General features: G+C 36.2%; 1 protein-coding gene across 5 annotated transcripts in view; it reads right to left on the reverse strand.

The window, feature by feature from the left end:
* Positions 1-8928: 8928 nt before the first annotated feature.
* Positions 8929-21824, reverse strand: part of COL4A5 (collagen type IV alpha 5 chain) — a 221396-nt gene continuing 208500 nt past the window's right edge. For all 5 annotated transcript variants that reach the window (XM_044236046.1, XM_044236048.1, XM_044236047.1 and 2 more), the window contains 6 exons: positions 20292-20504; positions 14084-14261; positions 12033-12147; positions 11532-11704; positions 10087-10186; positions 8929-10000 (listed from right to left, as the gene is read on the reverse strand). In XM_044236046.1, the coding sequence (XP_044091981.1) occupies positions 10105-10186; positions 11532-11704; positions 12033-12147; positions 14084-14261; positions 20292-20504 (761 nt within the window). In that variant the 3' untranslated portion in view covers positions 8929-10000; positions 10087-10104. The remainder of the gene's footprint in view (positions 10001-10086; positions 10187-11531; positions 11705-12032; positions 12148-14083; positions 14262-20291; positions 20505-21824) is intronic.

The following is a 21824-nucleotide window of genomic DNA, read 5'->3' on the forward strand; positions in this document are numbered from 1 at the left end:
GGTTTCTGTCCTGATCAATTAGGCAAATAAAAAATGCATAAAGATTGGAAAGAATTAAAAGTATTTCTATTTGCAGATGACATGACTTTATATACAGAAAATCACAAGAATCCACTAGAAATTATTAGAGCTAACAAATGCATTCAGCATAGTTTTTTAAATTATTCTATTCTTTTATAATATCTTGAAATGTTATACATTTTTACAATATCTATTTTATTTTATTATTTTTTAATTTAATTTTTTCAGTGTTCCAAGATACATTGTTTATGCACCACACCCAGTGCTCCATGCAATATGTGCCCTCCTTAATACCCACCACCAGGCTCACCCAACCCCCCACCCTCCTCCCCTCTAAAACCCTAAGTTTGTTTCTCAGAGTCCACAGTCTTTCATGTTGATCTTATAACTATGCATTCAGCACAGTTTTGACATATATGTTATATTGCTATGAATTCAGCATATTGCTATGCACTCAGCATAGTTATAACATATAAGATCAACATCCAAAAAATTATATTTGTATACATTAGCAATAAACAATTTGAAACTAGAATTAAGGTAACACTTCCATTTACAGTAGTATTAGAAAGAATGGAATAAAAATAATGAATACTGTTTTTCTGAAAATAAATAAATTGAAAAAAAATAAAAAAGAAAGAATGGAATACTTAGGAATAAATTAAACAAAGAAGTACAAGACTTGTACACTGAAAACTATAACACAACACTGAAAAAAATTAAAGAGACCTACATAAATGGAAAGACATCTAGTATTTATGGTTTAGAAGGCTTAATATTGTTAAAACACAATATTCCCCATGTGGTGCACAGATTCAATGCAGTCTATCAAAGTCCCAGCTGACTACTTCTTTTTTTTTTTTTTTTTGAAGTTAGTGACAACTGATCCTAAAATTCATATGGAATCAAAGAACACTGAATAGCCAATCCTGGAAAAGAACAAAGCTCGGAGACTCACTCTTGATGATTTCAAAACTTACAAAATGTTACAGTAATCAAGACTGTGTGGTACTGTCATAAAGACTGACATATAGATCAGTGGAATGGAATTTAGAGTCCAAAAATAAGCCCATACATCTATGGTCAATTGATATTTTGAAAGATGCCAAGGTATCAGTGGGGTGAAAAAATAGTCTTTTCAACAAATGATTCTGGAACAACTGCATAGCTACACGCAAAAGAATGAAGTTGGACCCTTACCTCACATCATGTATAAAAATTAATTTGAATGAATTAAAGAATTAATTATAGAGCTACAACTATAAAGCTCTTAGAAGAAAACAGGGGCAAATCTTCATGACCTTGGTTGAGGCAATGGTTTCTTAGATATGATAGCAACAGCAAGAAAAGTGAAAGGAAAAAGAGAGAAATGGAATTCCACCAGAATTTAAAATCATTTGTACTTTAAAGGACACCATCAAGAAATTAATAAGACAACCCTCAGAATGGGAGAACATGTTTGGAAATCATATATCTGATAAGGGATTAATATTCAGAATATATAAAGTACACTTACAGTTCAAAAATAAAGTGAAAAAAATAACCCAGTTTAAAAATTGGCAAAGTATCTGAATAGACATTTCTCTAAAGAAGGTATATGAGTGACCAGCAAGCTCACAAAAAGATATTCGACATCATTAGTCATTAGGGAAGTTAAAATCAAAACCACAAGGAGACCACTTCACACACACTGGGTGGTTATAATTTAAAATTGGAAAAATACATTTTGGAAGGGATGTGGAAAACTTAGAACATCTGTACATTGTTGGAGGAAATGTAAATGGTGCATCTGCCATTGGAAAATAGTCTGATAAATTCTTCAAGAAATTAAACAGACTTACTATATGACCAAGCAAATCTACTCCTTGGTACATACTCAAAAGAATTGAAAATAGCTATTCAAACAAATACTTGGACGTGAGTGTTCATAACAACATGATTCACAATCACCAAAAGATAAAAACAACCCAAATGTCAATGTAGTAATAGAGAAACAGAACATGCTATATTCATGAAATAAATTATTATTAAACAAAAAAGACTGAAGTTCTCATATGGGGTATAATGTGGTTGAATCTTAAAAACACAGTGTCAAATGAAAGAAACCAAACCAAAAATGCCATACATATTGAATGATTCCATTTACATGAACATTCAGAATAAGAAAATCCATTGAGACAGAAAGTGGATTAGCGGCTGCCATGGGCTTTGGGAAGTGGGAAGTGACTGCTCGATGGTTATGAGGCTATCTTTGGGATGATGAACATGTTTTGGAACCAGATAGATGTGGTGATTGCATACATTGTGAACGTATTAAATGCCACTTTGTTTGCTTTAAAATTATTAGCTTTATGTTATGTGAATTTCACCTCAACTAAAAAAAAAAAAGTAAAGGAATGAAGTATTGATGCAGGCTACAACATGAATGAGCTTTTAAAACATTATGGTAAGTGAAAAAAAATAGGCACAAAAGGGCCATATATTACATGACTACATTTATATGAAATGTCCAAAGTAGGTAAATCTTTTATTTTACTTTCATTGAAGTGTAGTTGACATGCAACATTACATTAGTTTCAGGCAGACAACATAGTGACTCAGCAACTCTGTATGTCACACGATGCTCACCACAAATGTGGCTACCATCTGTCACCACACAATGCTATTATAATACCATTGACTATATTCGCATGTTGTACCTTTTACTCCCATGACTTACTCATTCCATAACTGCAAGCCTGTACCTGCCACTCTTTTTCACCCATTTTCCTTTTCTCCCTCACCCCCTCCCTTCTGGCAACCACCAGTTTGTTCAGAGTGAGCAAATCTCTAGAGAGAGAAAGAAGACTGGTAGTTGCCTGGGGATAGAGAAGGAGGGAGAAATGGAGGTGGGGGGAGAATCGGGAGTCACTGCTAATGGGTGTGCTTTTTTTTTTCTTGAGGTGATGAAAATGTTCTGGAATTAGTGACGATTGCCCCGCTTTGTGAATATACTAAAAACTATTTAGTTATATACTTTAAGAGAGTGAATTTCACGGTATGTAAGTTATATCAAATAAAAAAGAGAATGAACTGTTTAAACAAAAATAATAAGGACGTAGTATGGGGTTTATAACATTCAAACTACCTTGTATGAAAATAATAGCACAAAGCTCAGGAGGGGAGAATTGAAAGTATACTTATTGTAACATTCTTAAAGCATATGTAAGGTGGTATTATATAACTGCAATGTAGATTGTGATAAGCAGTCACTAAATTGAACAGAATGTTATAGTTAATATACCACAAAGAAGATAAAATGAAATCAGAAATAAACATTTCACTCATCCAAAACCAGGCATTAAAAAGTGAACAAAATACAAATGATACAAATAGAAGACAAATAGCAAGATGATGGATTTAAACCTAACCATTTCAATAACCACATTAAATGTGGTCTACTAAAGAACAAAGTTTGTTCGATGTATAAAAAAGCAAGATCAAACTATTTATTTGCTGCCTAAAAGAAATGTCCTTCAAATATATAGAGAGGGGAATGCCTGGGTGGCTCAGTCTGTTAAGTGGCTTCCTTGGGCTCAGGTCATGATCCCACAGTCCTGGGATGGAGTCCCACATTGGGCTCCCTGCTCAGTGGGAAGCCTGCTTCTTCCTCTACCTCTGTCTGCTCCTCCCTTGCTTGTGTTCTCTCTCTCTCTCCGGCAAATAAATAAGTAAAATCTTTAAGAATATATATACATATATATAGAAAGAGAGAACAAGATTAAAAGTAAAGTGACTGGAAAAAGACCACGCTAACACTAACACAAAGAAAGCTGGATGGCTACATTGTTATCAATGTAGATTTCAGAGCAAAGGTTATTAACAGTTTCTTTACCATATTACCATTATCATAATGATAAAGGGATCATTTCATCAACAGGATGAAAAAATCATAAATATTTATGCGCCTAGTAACAGATCTTGAAAATAGATGAAGCAAAATGACAGTCACAAGGAAAAAAGGCATAACACATTGTCTTGTGCCTATGGCTGCTTCTGCTAGCTCAGAGAGGTCAGGAAAAATACACTGGTTTCTCAGACCAAAAGAAGGATGTGTTTATGAGAATGGTTTTAGGCTCTTATCTCTTTCCTCTCCGTGGGGGGAGCTCTGTGTGCTTCTGCTTGCCTTAAGATGGGCAACAGTTGCACATCTGAAAGTACACAGTCAACTTTAAGAACATATTCAAACCTAGTAATCTCAAAGTCTGCTTTGCTACTCTACCGATTACCAAAAACTAAGTAGGGCCCTATTTTAGTCTAGATGTTTTCCAGCTTATCTTTAACATTTACCGCCTCTCTAATATGATAAATAACCACATACTGCTTGGCCCACTTGGCTCGATGTTTGTTCATCTGATTCCCAGCCTAAATTTCTGCTGAAGGGAGCCAAATAAGGAAAGCTGCTACACGTGAAATATGACCAATAGAGGTTATAGTTAGTGAACTCAAGTTTCTTCTCTGTGTGTTTAGTGTATATTAATGTAAATGAAAAATGACAAACTTTCCTGTTGGAACTACAAAGAAATTTTCCCCTCCACGGAGTGTGTTGTGCATTGTCTATAATAGAAGATAGATGGTATCTGCATAGTCTGAGGTCTACATAATAATCAAGACACACTGGTTTCTACTTGAATAGTAGTAGTGCTGGAGAGTTCTCAGACTAGGGCATTCAAATTCCAGGAGCTTGTCTGGATTCAAGAGTCCCGAAGAAGCTCAAGTGAGGTAGGCATCAGGCCAGACTCACAAGGTTTTCTTTAGCTGCAGAGGCTTAGACCAGACCAACCAGAGTATCCTAAAATACAGCGAATTCACTGTAAGTCCCTTGTGTCCCAGGGCTAATTCTAAGGGACCTCAGTTGCTGTGAAAAACACTAATCCGTAACTGGGAACAGCTTCCCAAAGCATGTAGTTCATTACTTCTCATGCGACAGAGACTCCTGTAGTGCCAAGAGTCTCCATCACACAGGATTCTGATTTTTTTGATACAGGCATTTTTCAGGACTAGAAGGTGATGATTAGGTTTTGAGTGAAAAAGAACTTAATAACTTGTTTGGTAACCTTGGGATAGTCACATAACCCTTGTAAGGCTTGGCTTCTGCATCTGTAGATGGAGACTAATCCTTGCACTGTTTGAATACATCAGGGTTGCTGAGGCTCAGATGACATAATGTGTGGTGAATTACATTTTAATGAGAACTATATAAATGTAAGGTATTACTTTTGTTGCTACTGAGGCATCAGATAGAGTCTTCCTTAGAGCCCAAACAAGTGTCAAATTATTGTGTCAGAGAGGGACAAAGATCTGACAACTGGTTTACTGTTGTGGCTTGTGATAAACTGGCAATAGCAAGCACTTTATTGGCCTTGAGGAAATCAACCAGAAAGCAATTTTACTTCAAAATTAAGTATGGTCTTTAAAAAGTCACCTCTTGGTAGGCTCCATCTGGACCTGGTTGTAATTAGTGAGTAATCTGACTGCCTTTGGCTTTAGAGTTGGTCCCATCTTCTGTAATCTCCAGTCTAAACATTCCCTCTTGTACCCTTGATGAACAGAAGGGAAGCAGATCTGAAGTGCTCCTGTGGGCTCACCTGTCATAGAGGTTCTTGAGGCTAGAAACCACTTATTTTAGGTGGTTTAAATTGTTTATTTCTTGGCCTAGTAACACCTAGGGTTGCTTTTATTGACTGCAGACATGTAAAACTGGCTTGGCAAATTTCTCTGGTGGACATAGCACCACCAGAAATTTTCTTCCTGGAGCTTTCAAAGATCAGTTAACGGTGCTTAGGATCTTGTCTGCCAGTTGGGCAACTAAGATTCTTCATTTTGGAGTAGGATGGAGCAAGGCAAATAACCACCTAGGGGGAAGTTAAAATGTATGGTTTTTTTAAAGAGATTCAGTGGAGCAATATTTAGAAAAGTAACTAAATAATTTAGGGCCATAATGAACATATTTTGTCTCATTTGTTTCACCCTAATAACCTTGGAATGCAGCTTCCAATAAAGCTTGGTAAGCTAGGTCTTAGATTAAGTAATGTTAATTCACATTTCTGTTGGTCTATCCCTCAGTTCAAAGTGGAAGATGCTACTCATGCATGCCAGTTTTACCGATCCATGCTCATTTTCCCACATATAGAATAAAGCACCTCCACCAGATTTTAGAGACTAGAAGCAGTTGTGCATTTGTCAGGGTATCAATAGTGAAAAGACAAGGCACTAAATTAATAATATGAGGAAAGTTTAATTAGAAAGATACAGGTGAAAAAAAAAAAAAGAAAGATACAGGTGGTGTGTAGGAGAACCACAAAAGGTAATGCAGGAATCCAGGACTAGCAGAATAGCAGCAGCAGACTTATCATAAATAGACCTAAAGAAATGAGAAGAAATTGGTGACTGGAACCGGAATGGTAAATAATTTCGAAGAGCAGATCATCTTGAGAGGAGCAGGGACATTCAATTGAAGAGCACAAGCCGACCTGAGGTCACTACATGTGCCCCATGAAAATAAATACCCTAACATCAGTCTTGTCCTTTGCTCTTCTATCCTGCAGGGTATCCCATTGGTTGAACTCAACCAAAAGCCAGAGGGCACAGGAACCCTCTGGGCACAGAAAGTAGGGCAAAGAATGCCATGAGAATCTGGAAAAGGAAAACAAAAGAGAAAATGTCATAATGTCAACAATTTGTCATCTCATTAGATCATACGTTGGGCACACAATTCACTACATAGAGAAATAGAGTCAAGGTTACATACGTGTGATCTTAGCTTGTCCACGAGTTAGGGAATGGCTTGGTGAGCCAGCTTCCCCAGGATAGCTAGTGCTGGCAAAATGCCTCATGATCTACTCCAGTCTAACTTAGAATTAGTAAGACTTGGTAGTCAGGATGGAAAAGCATACCTCTTCTTAGGAGTATATATTATAATGACTATCCTTCTTGGTTGAGTTGATTTTGGATTGCTATCCGTCGTGGTGCTATACAGCTAATAAATATCTAATGAACGTTTGTTGTCGTCGAACTTGGAACACAGGCCTATCTGGATTTATTATTTCATTGTCCCAACTTATGAGTACTTCCACCATGGAAACCTTCCAAATATCCTGAATGTACTCCAGAAACCACTGCTTTAAAATAAATGATGTATGATTTATAAATATTATTCAGTTGATTTTGGAGCTGCCTAGGGATGAGGGTGTTTGTATAGTGCAGCATGAGAACAGAACTTCTTTGCTAAAGAAGCCAACTGAAGTGTTGGCCAAAAAAAGTGATTGCACTTTGCTTCTGTGTTGAGAGGCATGGGACGTACTACCAGAGCCAATTCCTAATCAGGCTCTTAAGAAAATCTTTCATAGCAAAGCTGTCCCTTCTTTTGGATGCAGACATTGGGAAACTGGGCCACCTCTTAAAATACTTGTTGATCTTTATGAGGAAGAAAGAATACATGAAGCTTGAAACAAGAATCTGGAGGGAGAGCTTCAAAGGACTTCACCACCACCATCAACAATGAGCTCAACAAATCACTACACATGCTTACTTATTTTTATAGGCAATAGTGCCCTCTTGTGATTAACATATGAATAACCCTTCTGATGGCTTGGTATAACCAGTGAGTTTTCAATTAACCATGCCAATCGAGGCAAAGAACTTCATAGACACCACAAGAAATAAATTTGGCCAAATGAGAAAATACACTGTACAATCACAGAATGTCCAATGGTACCTCTTTGAGAGCTTGGAAGTGATGAGCGTAACACCAACCATATGTGTATTACTCAGTTTGTAGATGTAGTAACTACTTGTATCTGGTTAAGGAAGAATAGCTTATCTGTTGCCTGCATATGTGGGAAAACCATTAGGCATGTACGACTATAAAACTCACTATAGGTAACTACTAGAGCAATTACATCAGAATAATCTTTCATTATTCAGTGGCAAGGGAGGGTCAACAACATTAAGGTCCTAGAATGGATTGAATTCATGTACTTTAAACAACAAAGCAGGACTGGGGGTAGCTGGGGGTTAAGAAACACATAGACTACATTACATGCAACCATTAAAATGTTAGGTTCTTTCTGAGGCAACGTTTTCAACCAGATAAAATGAGAGGGAAAGCAACAAACAGCAAAATCTCTGAAATTAGTGCTTCCAATTGTAACCCAAGTTGGAAACCCAGGTTTAGCAAGTTCTCAACCTTTAGGTGTATGCAATATCATGTTTTCATTTAAAATTACCCATTAGTGTTTTCATTCACACGGTTATATGGAAAAATAAAGCTAGAATTTACATGTGGCTAGCCTTGAAATCAACAGTATTATTAGGTAGTTCCCATTCTCTAGAATCTAACTTCTACGACTATGGACTCTAAGCTTTAGCTTTTGCATGGGTTCATATTAGGGTCTCAAATTCTCAAAATTGTTTTGGTTGTTTCATATTTTAATTGAAATACAGATTTTATTATAGAGGCTTTTAATGCCTCTTACTTTTAGCAAGTTCTCAACTATAGAGCTACATGTGTACATTCTTATTCATCAGGAATATTAACTCACTAATCTATTTTTTAACATTATTAATGAAGTCTTCCCTAAATAGAAAGTAGTTCTTCTTTTCTCAGCCATTGCCATCAATACAATATTGTTAATACATTTTTATTGTAAAAGTACTTTCCAATGGGTTGTTACGTTTATTAGAAAAAGTTTACATTACTCCATGTCTTCTATCAGCTATGAGTGATCAAAATCTGCAGAAACCTCTTTGGAACTGCTCTAAATGATTCTCTGAGAAGGGACTATTTGTTGATGTGAAGATGTGTAATCCATCTGTAAATGAGCAGATTTTTACACATAGTCTGAAGAGATATACAACAATCCATTCTTACAACATAGGATATCTTTAATTAAATCGATATTGGTGAGTTAAAAAACATGAAGTGAAAAGAAGACAACTAGGGAAATAAGGTATTCTATGGCTATTTATAATAAAATGTTTAAAATTAAAAAAGAGGAAGAAACATTAACTGGCTTTGTAACTGAAGAGAGAAGACTAACCAAGAGATCACAGAAAAATAATTCTTACAGAAGAAGCACAGGGAACAAATCATCATCTTTTGCTTATTTTTGTTTCTCAAAATTATTTGGCAGGACTTTGCCTAGTTAGGGATGAGCAAAAACAAGATGTAAGAAAAATTTAAAAAGAGGGCATCTAGTACTAAGAATCTTGAAGAATTCAGCAAAACAGAAAATGTTCTATTAGATATTATAATTTGGTATGTAACATGAACATTTAAAATTCTGATTAAAGTGACTAAAATGACCTATATTTTTTAAAAAAGTCAAATAAGAATTTAGGGGATAGAACTCAAAATAAATTTACTCTTAGTAGTAATTTGATGTGAGAATATAAATTCTTTCAGTTTGGTAAACATGGATACAAAATCTTGTTGTCTGTATTCTACATTTGCATAGGTTGTCTATAAAGAGAGATACATGTCAGGTCACATCGAAATGAGTCAACACTTTGAGCTAAAAGGCTGTTTACACAATATACACATTCTTTACTTACAGAGCAAAATAAGCTTAACACTTTTACATTAAAAACCTGGGATACAGTAGGATTAGTAGCACCATGAAAAATAATTCTTCCCCCAAACTGCAGTCTTTTATTTTACTCAGTGTGATTCTTATCTTTATTTAACTTTTAACATACTGTTTTAAGTTACTGGGCAAAATATATAATCTTCATCTTATAATCCTGGGGAAAGTCATTCTGGACCCAAGAAGTAAATTCCTTTATTCTTTCATAGAAAACTAATAGAGACCTTGCTCTGGCACGTTGTTGAGGTACATCTGTATCTTCATGGTTACTAGTCAGCATGTTCTCTTGGTCATATATAGTAGCACCATTGGTGGCAGCAGTGGTAAAGTTGGGAGGAGTGAGACGTTGCATCCTGGGAAATATATATATATAAATATATATATATATATATATATATATATATATATATATATATATTTATCACATTTAAAAACACACAAGGAATTCTTCAAAATGTTATGTCCTCTTCATGCACACTTGACATCGGCTAATACGTGTCCTCAAGTCTCCTGCTTTCAGTGTTTCTGACTGAGGTTTGCTAGGAGATAAGAAACAAGACAATCAAATTAGCCTTTTCTAGTTTTTCAATTCTATTATTGGTTCAGATTCATACCCAAACATCCTATTTTTGCTTAAGTAGCTTTCCTATGACTTAATCACTAACTTTTTTTTTAAAGATTTTATTTATTTATTTGACAGAGAGAGATCACAAGCAGGCAGACAGGCAGGCAGAGAGAGGGAGAGGAGGAAGCAGGCTCCCTGCAGAGCAGAGAGCCTGATGCGGGACTCGATCCCAGGACCCTGAGATCATGACCTGAGCCGAAGGCAGCGGCTTAACTCACTGAGCCACCCAGGCGCCCTTAATCACTAACTTTTGAGCAATGTGATCTAGTGCAGTAACTGGTATGGCCGAGGAGCCATTAGTTATCGCGAGGAGCCATATAGTTATTTTTGTGACTCTTCTCTCTACCTCTATTTCCTCTATTTGTCTCTCCCTCTTTATCTCTTATACATTTTTCTAACAGTCCTAGAATGAGGGAGATCTGAGAAACTGATGATGAATAAATGATAAAACATATGCATATGAAATGCAAAAAGATAATTGTAAGAAAAATATCAACTAATGATAACTCAAAAGAAGCAATATATAAAAATTAATTTAAACAAAAAAAAATCTAATTTAAAGGACCTACCAAGACTGAAGTATCCTGAAGTACATATACTATACGTGGTCTTACTCATGCAGACACTTGGATGAGAGCATTGAGAACATCCTAGGAAAGGGGCGCCTTCATGACTCAGTTGGCTAAATGTACAACTCTTGATTTCAGCTCAGGTCATGATTTTGAGGTTGTGAGATCAAGTCTTCATCAGGCTCCATGCTGGGCATGGAGCCTGCCTAAGATTCTTTTTCTCTCCCCGTTCTCCTCCCCACTCCTGTATCATGCTCTCTATCTCTCAGAAGAAAAGAAGAGAAGAGAAGAGAAGAGAAAAGAACAGAAAAGAAAAGGAGAGAAGAGAAAAGATAAGATCCTGGGCAAAGAGATCACTGGACTGAGGCAGGGATCATAGATCGCAGCTTCAGTCTTCAATTCCTGGGTAGCCTCTGTCTAGTTGAGCAGCTCAGTTATTGTTGAGCAGGTTTGAAAGTTTATAACCTTTCTTTGCTTTGTGTTTGCTACTGAAGGATTACTACTACCTAGCCATCTGAAAGCACACATACCTAACATAAGCCAAATCTGTTTTTCTGTCCTGAGTCAGGTATATGAAAAGAACAAGCACAAATGAAAAATGCAGTCCACTAAATCTTCAACATGTGTTGGTTATAAACAATCCATGAATTGCTTCTCTCTTCCCTAGTACTATTGAAGGAAGTGCCTTACCTGAACATGTCTGACACATCTACAGTTGCTAGCCAAAAGCTGTAGGAATTGGCATAGTAGTTGCAAGTACCCCGCCCATGACATTCAATGAAGGGAGCTGAACGAAACTCTTCCAAGCAGGAACCAGGGGAGGCCAAGGCTTGACCTGTGCCCTCTGCTCCTGCGCTTGTATGCTAGAAAAGATAAGGAAAAATGTGCCACTCATACCTTAGTGAATACCTAATGATATGTGCTAAATATGACCCCAAATTCAAATCCAGCGAAGGATCTAGGGCAAGAAATAATAGAATGGTATCAACACCAAGGGTACTCTACAGAAGCAACAGGCAGATTATGAAAATATATTCCAGAAAATATATGAAGGGAAACACAATATTTGGACAGAAGTTATTTGAAGTTCAAGCTTTTTACTATGCAAATGGCAGGGATTCACTGTATTAGGAAGATAGATATGATGGGCAGTTAGGTACAATGACAAAGGCAAGGAAGAGTATTTCATACCATCATGAAGGAGTAGCCAATCCAGAGAGAATCCCATCCCTGAGGACAATGGGGAATCTGGATGGTCTGACTGTGAACTGCAATCACCACGGCTGGAGCTTCACATACTGCACATCTGGTAAGGAAAGGGAGGGGAACACAATCTGCACAGTAAGTATGTGGGAACTAGCAATCCCTCTTCTTTCAAAGCTTTCTTGGTATAGATGCCCATTAAGGTGTCTTCTGTGCTCACAAAAGCAGGAGAAAAATACACTTCAAGAGTTGCTTTTTCATAAGCCCTATCTCCCAATACACTTAATACATTTATAAACGACAACTGTAAGCCTTATTTAAAGAAACTCCACAACCACTGCTAGAGCGTTTGAATTTTCCATTCTGCCTTAAATTTGTATTCATACTTGCTATAGTCAATGTCATAATCGCTGTAAGAGTTTGCCTTCGTGTACTGCACATACTACTTGCTGTCAAAATGCCTAACTGGATGGTGGACATTTAGTAATGCTGCAACTGTGGTAAGAACAATGTCTGGTGAACTGGAAAAGACTAGAAACAGACACTTCCTCAAACCCCACCCATTATTTTTGCTCCAAAGGATTTTTATTAACCATTTGTCTGTATCTAGAGAAATACAGCATTTCCAGAATGCTGGGCAGCAACCCAGGCACATGGAGATGTGGCTTAAATCTATAAAATTAAGTAATGCAGCAACACAATAAATATGTTGCCAAGTCTACCAAATCTTTAATAAATATCATGAAGGGACCTTCTGACATATGACTGAACCAATTTGGTGAATTTTTCTACAAAAGAAAAATAATAAATAAAATATAAGATATAAGAACAAAATAATAAATAAAAAATAAAATAATACCTTTAAAGGACCATTTACTCCCAAGAGTTGGGACTGACAAAAATCACAAAAAATAAATTCCCCCCAAATCTGGGCAAATGTACTAAAAAGGGCACCATGAATTTCCTACTAAGAGATACTGAACTAGGTTTAACCTTTATATTCAATGTCAAATAAACTAGACTTTCCAATGATTCATCCTTTATGGTTAGTAGACTCCTAAATCAATTGGGCCATGATCAGAATAAAAATGACAGTATCTCAAAGGCCTAGGAGATTGAGTTAGACTAGAGTTCTAATGTGGCAAAACTCTAGGAAGTCTGTACTAATGGTACATCTCTCCTGTTAGTTACTCATGCTCCAAACTTCAGTTATCACTCCCTCTGTCCCATAATTTATCAACAACCAAATCCTATCTATTGTATTAAAGTGATACATGTCCCCCGCTGACAGTTCCAATCCATTCCTATCAGGACTACGGCAATAGCTCCAATCTAACTGGTCTATTTTAGGACCATTTCCTCTATAATCTATGTTACATGTTGATGGTTCTGTAATTTTCCCTCAAGTATAGCTCAAGCACTTTTCAAAGCTCACCATTATAAACCAGATTAATTCCAAAATAAACCTTACACTGAAAGACTTCTACAGTCTGGGTCCAAAATAACTTTCTTAACTTTTCCCCCTATGCAACCTTTACAAGTTACATTCTAGACATAGCAATCTACTACCCATTCCCATGTTCTCATACTAGGGTATGCCCTTCCCCTTTATAACCACCTGTATCTCAAGTCCTTCCCATCCTTTAAGTACTAATCAGGTCAAAATACACTTCTTCCATATAGTTATCCCAAATTTATCCAATTAAAATTAAACATTCTTTTCCTCATGCTTTTAAACATTTTATTAGATCTATTGTAACATTTAGCCAAGAGTGATATATATTACATTAATTTACATATATTTGCATAATTATTCATCTGATTTCTTTGTATATTATACTAAGTCTATCACAGGGTCTGGTTAAAAGCAAATCCCCAATTAATATGGCTTAAACTAAATACTTAACTGGATATTATAAAGTCACCCCTGTCCTACCTAACCTGAGAAGAACATGATCAAATTATTAGCTTTAGACTCATTTCTGACTAGCTAAACTAATTGGGGATTCGTAAAAGTCAAAGTTAAACCAGTGTCTCACCGACTAATAAATGGCTGGATGTTCTGGCCCTTCAGGGGCTCCATGCTCATTGGCATGGGCTCTGGGGTGGACAGCCAGTAAGAATAGTCATTTCTTGAAGCAAAGTTGCAAACATTATTGATGTTGCAGAACATGAAAGGCATGGTACTAAAGCGACGAAGGCAGCTGCCAGCCGTCCCTAGGAAGAATTGGGGAGAAAAGGATGAAGGACTATATACTATGATGATACTTTAGTTTCTTTTGAAACCCTAACAAACAACCTGTCAAGGAGAAATTTGCTCATGTTTCTTAGATAATAAATACACTTTGTTTTAGGTCTTCAATTATAAGATGCATGTTTACTTATATTTTTAACATTTCTAAAATCAGGAAATATAATTTATATAGACATTTATTGTTGCAGTTCATTATATATTCTCCAACATTGTTTTTACACTGGTGATGTACTTATAAATGATGGTGTCTTATGGAGAATATTGAGCAATTTATTATGAAAAAGTGAAGAACACCACAGAGCTCTTATAATGTCTTGTTAGTACTTCCTTTCCAGGCTATCATCTCTTCTTCTAAGACATCCTCAGTATGTATCTTGTTTGTTTTTGCAATCTCTTTGGGCCTAGGGACAATGGTAATGCTGACCAATATGCACAGGAACCATGAACAGTTTTGGCCGTGAATAATTAAAAGGAAAAAAAAATAAGAGAGAAAGGAAGGATTCAAGGGGAAAAAAATTCAGAACTGGTAAGAGCAATAGAGGTTATCTATCTATATCTATACATATAACTCTGAAAGTTATCTCTTTTATTCTTATTCACCAAAGAATGATGAATAATGGTGTACCCCCTCACACATTTTTAAGTTTGGGTGTAAAACTTTTCATCAGAATTTCAAATTGATACTATGCCAGTTATTAAGGTATTGATTATTGTCTCTTGGCTCCAAAGCTATCTTTCTATATTCCACTTTGTGATACTGGAGCCTGGGACTTGGCAAATTACATTTCAAATGTTACCAGCAGTAATGTCTAGTGTTTTGTGAATATATTTTTATTTATTTATTTGTTTATTTATTTTTATGGTATTAGAAGTCCTAGCAATAGCAATCAGACAACAAAGAGAAATAAAGGTAACCAAATTGGCAATGAAGAAGTCAAACTCTCTCTCTTCGCAGATGGCATGATTCTTTATATGGAAAACCCAAAAGACTCTACCCCCAAACTACTAGAACTCATACAGCAATTCAGTAATGTGGCAGGATACAAAGTCAATGTACAGAAATCAGTGCTTTCTTATATAGTAACAGGAAGTTACTATATAAATACAGGAAGGGAAATTAGAGAATTTATTCCATTTACTATAGCACCAAGAACCATAAGATACCTGGGAATAAACCTAACCAAAGAGGTAACGGATCTGTACTAGAGGTAGAACACTCATGAAAGAAATATATTATATTTAAAAACAAACTTCCTCTCTCTCTTTTAAATATATCCAACATAATGATTTGAAAGAACAATAAACATTTTTTAAGGTACATAAACTCATCTTTAACAAGTGGAAGTCATTCAATGCTCCTTTTGCATCTGGAAATTATATGTCAATTCCACTGTTCTCACAGTTTTTCCTAGTGTGTTTTTTAAGTTTTTTCTTGATTATCCTATCATATTTCTCTGAAAAAAACAAAACAATCTATAATAACTTCAAAAAACTTTCTATGATCATAAGACTTTACGTGTTAAATATTTTTTAAATTGTCATCATTATATTGGGAGTTTATAAAAAATACAGATATTATAAATTTTGATAATTACTAAACACAAAAAGTAAACTTGTTGGGAAATGCATGTTCTAATGAGATGGATTAAAGGGAATTATAGAGCCTCAGTTAATGGAGACTATAATGAAACCATTATTTTGAGCTGTCCCTTTGAATTTGTCTTCAGAGGTTTTCACACTTCACAGGCAGTTCAACTTCAGGAGAAAGTACATATGAAATTTGAGGATTTGAAACTTGATTCCTTTAAAATTATGCCTATTTAGTTCTTGGAAATTCCTTATGTATCCAAAGGAATATGTTTATCTCAGACTAAAGATGACTGATAAAAGACCAACAGTTCTTAAACCTAATGGGTCATCATCATCATTGGGAATTTTTATATAAGAGGTTTGGGATGTGCCTAGGAATCTTTTCAAAACTTATCCAGGTTGAAAATCATTGATTTAGCCTAATTAATTCTTTTTTCAGAGGAAAAAACGTGGCTCAGAGAAAGGTGACTAACTCAGGGTCATGTGAGAGTGAATGACAAATTGGAATAACTGAAAATGGATGGATTTACTGGTGCAGCGACTCTGGAAAACAGCATGGAGTTTCCTCAAAAAGCTGAAAATAGAGCTACCCTATGACCCAGCAATTGCACTACCAGGTATTTACCCTAAAGATATAAATGTAGTAATTCAAAGGGGCATGTGCACCCCAATGTTTATAGAAGCAATGTCCACAATAGCCAAACTATGAAAAGAACCTTGATGTCCATTAACAGATGAATGGATAAAGAAGATCTAGTATATAAATACAATGAATACTATGCAGCCATCAAAACCCCCCAAATCTTGTCAAATCTTGCAACAGTGTGGATGGAACTAGAGGGTATTATGCTAAGTGAAATAAGTCAATCAGAGAAAGATAATTATCATATGATCTCACTGATATGAGGAATTTGAGAAATAGGACAGAGGATCATAGGGGAAAGGAGGGAAAAATGAAACAAGACAAAAACCAGAGAGGGAGACAAACCATAAGACACTCTTAATCTCAGGAAAAAAAACCGAGGGTTGCTGGAGTGGAGGGGGGTGGGAGGGATGGAGTGGTGGGGTGATGGACCTTGGGGAGAGTATGTGCTATGGTGAGTGCTGTGAATTGTGTAAGACTAATGGATCACAGAACTGTACCCCGAAACACATAATGCATTATATGTTAATAAAAAAAACAAAACGGATAGATTTAGCACTGGTAGGTGTTAGATTCAGTTCTTATCTCCATCACTGAATGCACAGGTTTGAGTAGTCACTACCTCTTAGCCACTTTTTTTGTGTATAAAATATAAGAAAATATTGGTCCTGTATCTTTCTTGATCATAGGTGTGAAAATCAAATTGGAGAATGGAAATCAAAGTACTTTTTATTTATAAAGTAAATTAAAAATAAAACATTACTGCTTAATTGGGGACAGGGCTGGAGATATCCTTGGTCTCAGAAAGAAGAGAAAAGGAAAAGGTACATAAAAGGAAGGCCCATAATGATGAGAAGATGGGTGGTTGTATCTATGCTTTAGGTTGCACACAATGAAGCAGAATTCTGAATAGTCTCCAAATTTTCAGAGAAAATTTTGAAGAAAAATCTCATGAATTCTCAATGCCTTTCATTTTCTAAAACTATAAGGCTTTAATACACTAATGATTCTTAATATTTTTTTTGCTCCTATACAGAACAGTTTTAGCATTCCATTTGTTACCACCACCCTCTTTTTTTAATTAACATATAATGTATTATTTGTTTCAGGGGTACAGGTCTGTGAATCGTCAGTCTTACACAATTCACAACACTCACCATAGCACATACCCTCCCCAGTGTCCATCACCCAACCACCCTATTCCTACCTCCCCACCCCCCGAGGAACCCTCAGTTTGTTTTGTGAGATTTAGAGTCTCTTATGGTTTGTCTCCCTCCTGATCCCATCTTGTTTCATTTTTTCCTGCCCTACACCCCACAACCCCCTGCCCTGCATCTCAAATTCCTCATACCAGAGAGATCATACGATAATTGCCTTTCTCTGATTGACTCGCTTAGCATAATACCCTCTAGTTCCATCCACGTTGTTGAAAATGACAAGATTTCATTTCTTTTGATGGCTGCATAGTATTCCACTGTATTTACATACCAAATCTTCTTTATCCATTCATCTGTTGATGGACATCTAGGTTCTTTCCATAGCTTGGCTATTGTGGACATTGCTGCTATAAACATACGGGTGCATGTTCCCCTTCGGATCACTACATTTGTATTTTTAGGGTAAATACCCAGTAGTGCCATTGCTGGGTCGTAGGGTAGCTCTATTTTCAACTTTCTGAGGAACCTCCATACTGTTTTCCAGAGTGGCTACACCAGCTTGCATTCCCACCAATAATGCAGAAGTGTTCCCCTTTTTCTGTATCCTTCCCAACCCATCATTTCCTGACTTGTTAATTTTAGCCATTCTGACTGGTGTGAGGTGGTATCTCATTGTGGTTTTGATTTGTATTTCCCTGATGCTGACTGCTGTTGAGCACTTTTTTATGTGTTTGTTGGCCATCTGGATGTCTTCTTTGCAGAAATGTCTGTTCATGTCTTCTGGCCCTTTCTCAATTGGATTATTTGTTCTTTGGGTGTTGAGTTTGATTAAGTTCTTTATAGATTTTAGATACAAGTCCTTTACCTATTATGTCATTTGCAAATATCTTTTCCCATTCTTTCAGTTGTCTTTGGTTTTGTTTTACATACTATAATCCTTCCAGTAATCCAACATAGACTGTATTTATTTGATCAGGTGATTGTTTCTTTAACATAAAAGCTATAGCTGTATTCTTTGCTTAGCCATCAAGCTCTCACCAATTTGATCCCTGTGTGAGCCATAGAAGAGACTCTGCAACCTGGGATCACTCCTGGGATCTTACGCCCCATATCATGGCCTTCCCATGTTTGAGGCCTATACTGTACCTGAATCAGGGCCAGTTTGTAGCCTCCAAGTCTGAATGCATAGTATGACAGCCCTTGTTTGACCAAATACATGCATTTTGACAAATTACAGTGAGATACTGGATAGCAGATTCCATTTTCTCTTTGAATTAAATTTTTAAATTTCACAGTGCTCAAAAACTTCTAATGGTTCCCTAACTATTAAGTCAGGGATTTGAAGTTTATAAGCTTGATTATAGGTACAAGTTAAGATTCTGATAGTGAAGACAGAATGGTCTAAAAGGAGAAGAGTTTTATGGGAAGAAGACTAGAGGGATTTACATAAAATATAAGAATATTTTCACCATGAAGATTTGTCCATTATAAAATTAGAAAAAGAAGATGCCACCTACGGAAAGTAAATGTGGGAAGGAAAAATAGCAGAGGAAAGATGAAAAAGAGACAAAGGAAAGCAGAAGTGGAGGAAGAAAGTTGGTGGGCAAATCCTCCTTTATTTGGCTTCATAAAAGGACCCATGACTCTTGGCTTCCATGTTGGTGGAGATGCACTCCAGTGGGGCAGCACTCCCTGGCAGGTGTGGCCACATGACCGGAGAATAGAATTAGCAGAGAAGACCTCTGGAGGTCTCTGTTGCTGAAGTGTTTTCACAAAATAGCCTAGCTAAAGAGACCTCAGGATGCCTCTTAATATGGAGACCCCAGAAAACTGGGAGCCCAGACTATCTTCTCAATTATTTTTATGGAGACAAAAGGGATAATGATCCCTAAAATTGCCACAGGTCAATGTGGCTTTGAAATCCAAAGTCAAAAATTCCAGAAAAGGAAATGTTGAGAATTGGAAGATGTCTTCAGAGTCATCCAGTCCAGTTTCATCCCATCAACAAATCTGCCCACCACAGTATAGAGATGACACATGGGAACACATTAAATGAAGTGTATTTTATACAGAAATAAAGTGCTTTACATAGTTTTAATCTACTCTGTTAATACTTTATAGAGCTATGACTTTATTTTAGGAAATATAAACTAGCATAATTAAGAAATGACCCTAATTTCTTTGATTTAGAAATCAAGATTCTCTTCAGAACGTACCTTTCGACTTGAAGAAGACCAGTGTCAGAGAAGAAAAAAAACTACCTCCTATGAAAAAACACTGCCCACTCAAGCAACTATTATACCTACCATAGAGGGCCCAGGGAATCTATTTTCTTAATAACTAAGCTAACATGTGGCCTTTCCCCAAATGTGCTGCTTCAGGCCAAGAATTGTACCTCACATTAGCTAACCAATGCTTTTAGAGTAATGCATTATTTATTTAAAACTTACAGTGAACATATTTGGCTTCCCTTGACATGGTCTGCAATTTGGAAGCCCCCCAAAACTAGGGAGATACACTTGTCCAAGGCTACTCCAGAACCCAATAGGATTTTCAAAACAAAATGAAACACATAATAAAAAATAAGATGCCAGTTTTCTCACCCAAGTCTTGACCGTGAGCTCTTTTATTTCCTTGAACATACAGGAGAGAAAAGCCTTCATAAATCTGGACAGTTCCATGTGGGCATTGTGGTGCATCTGTTGTCTGGCTGTGACGTGTGATGAGGAATCCATGGACGACAGAAGAAGTTCCTGGAGGACCTGGGGGACCTTGCATACCATCTGGTCCAGGGGGACCATCCAAACCACGGGTACCTATTTCCATGGAATCATCAGTATACAGAATTTAAGTGAGCCCTGATCCTATATTTATGGCTACTGACAAAACATTATGATCTCATTCGATTTGTTAATTTAGTCAATATTTATAGAGTGCCTATTAAGGTATTGTCAGATATCACGGATTTAGAGATAAATAAAATATGGTTCCTGCCCTCAAGAGATTTAAATATATATATTTTTTCTAATGGAATTGGTTGTCAACATTAGGCACTATATAATGAGTACTGGGTGATGGAACATTAGGTGGGAAGAAATGATGTTTATTTGGGAAGTCTGTGTGTCATATAGTCTCTTGCTCTATTAAAGGAGCCCAAAGCCCATGACGAAATTTCAGTCTGCTGTTTTGTTCATCAAGAAAGGAAGAGTGTGATTGACATCAGTCTGCCAGTTTCAGTGCTGAAAAACATTTTCCTTTGAATCTGTCTGGGGAATTATTCTCAGGTATACCTTTTGTTTAGAGAATAGGCAGTACTAATAGGCTGCACTACTAAAGCAGCCTTTTCAAAATGTCTATTTTCAATTTACCACCAGTTCCATTTCTCTGTTTAGTCCTTGATTTGAGCCTATTTAAAAATTATCTTTATACACAGGCCTTTTGCCACTGTGTATATGTATTTTCACTTTGGGGAAACTTCACAGCAAAGCTCATATGTGATGAAGATGACACTAACTTGTTTCTTCTCCGATATACAATTAATGAAATGGCAGGGTATCAGTTCCAGGAAGGCCATAGGTATTACTAGTCTGTCTTGTTGCAGCTGATATTTTTTGCCAATAAATATGCTATGTTTATATTATTTTGAGTTATATTTATATTGTCTAGTGTTGCTAACATGTATTAAAAATCTAATGAGTTTATGATCTTTTGTTTCTGCTAGCAATCTTACATCAGTGTGTTTTTTAATTTTTAGCTTTTCTTTTGTTTATTGAAGTATAGTTAACAAACAATATTATATTCGTTTCAGGTATATGATACAGTGATTCAACAATCCTATACATTACTCAGTGATCATCTTGATAAATGAGCACTCTTAATTCCCTTTATCTATTTCATGCACCCCCACCACACCTCCCCCTCTGGCACCCACCAGTTTGTTCTCTGTATTTAAGAGTCTGTTTTTTTATTTGTCTCTTTTTTCCTTTGTTTGTTTTTTTCTTAAATTCCACATATGAGTAAACTCATATGGTACTTATCTTTCTCTCTCTGATTATTTCACTTAGCATTATACCTTCTACATCCATCTATGTTGTTGTAAACGACAAGATCTCATTCTTTTTTTGGATAAGTAATAT

The sequence above is a fragment of the Neovison vison genome, chromosome X, assembly GCF_020171115.1.
Source record: "Neovison vison isolate M4711 chromosome X, ASM_NN_V1, whole genome shotgun sequence".
In the NCBI taxonomy this organism is placed as follows: Eukaryota; Metazoa; Chordata; class Mammalia; order Carnivora; family Mustelidae; genus Neogale; species Neogale vison.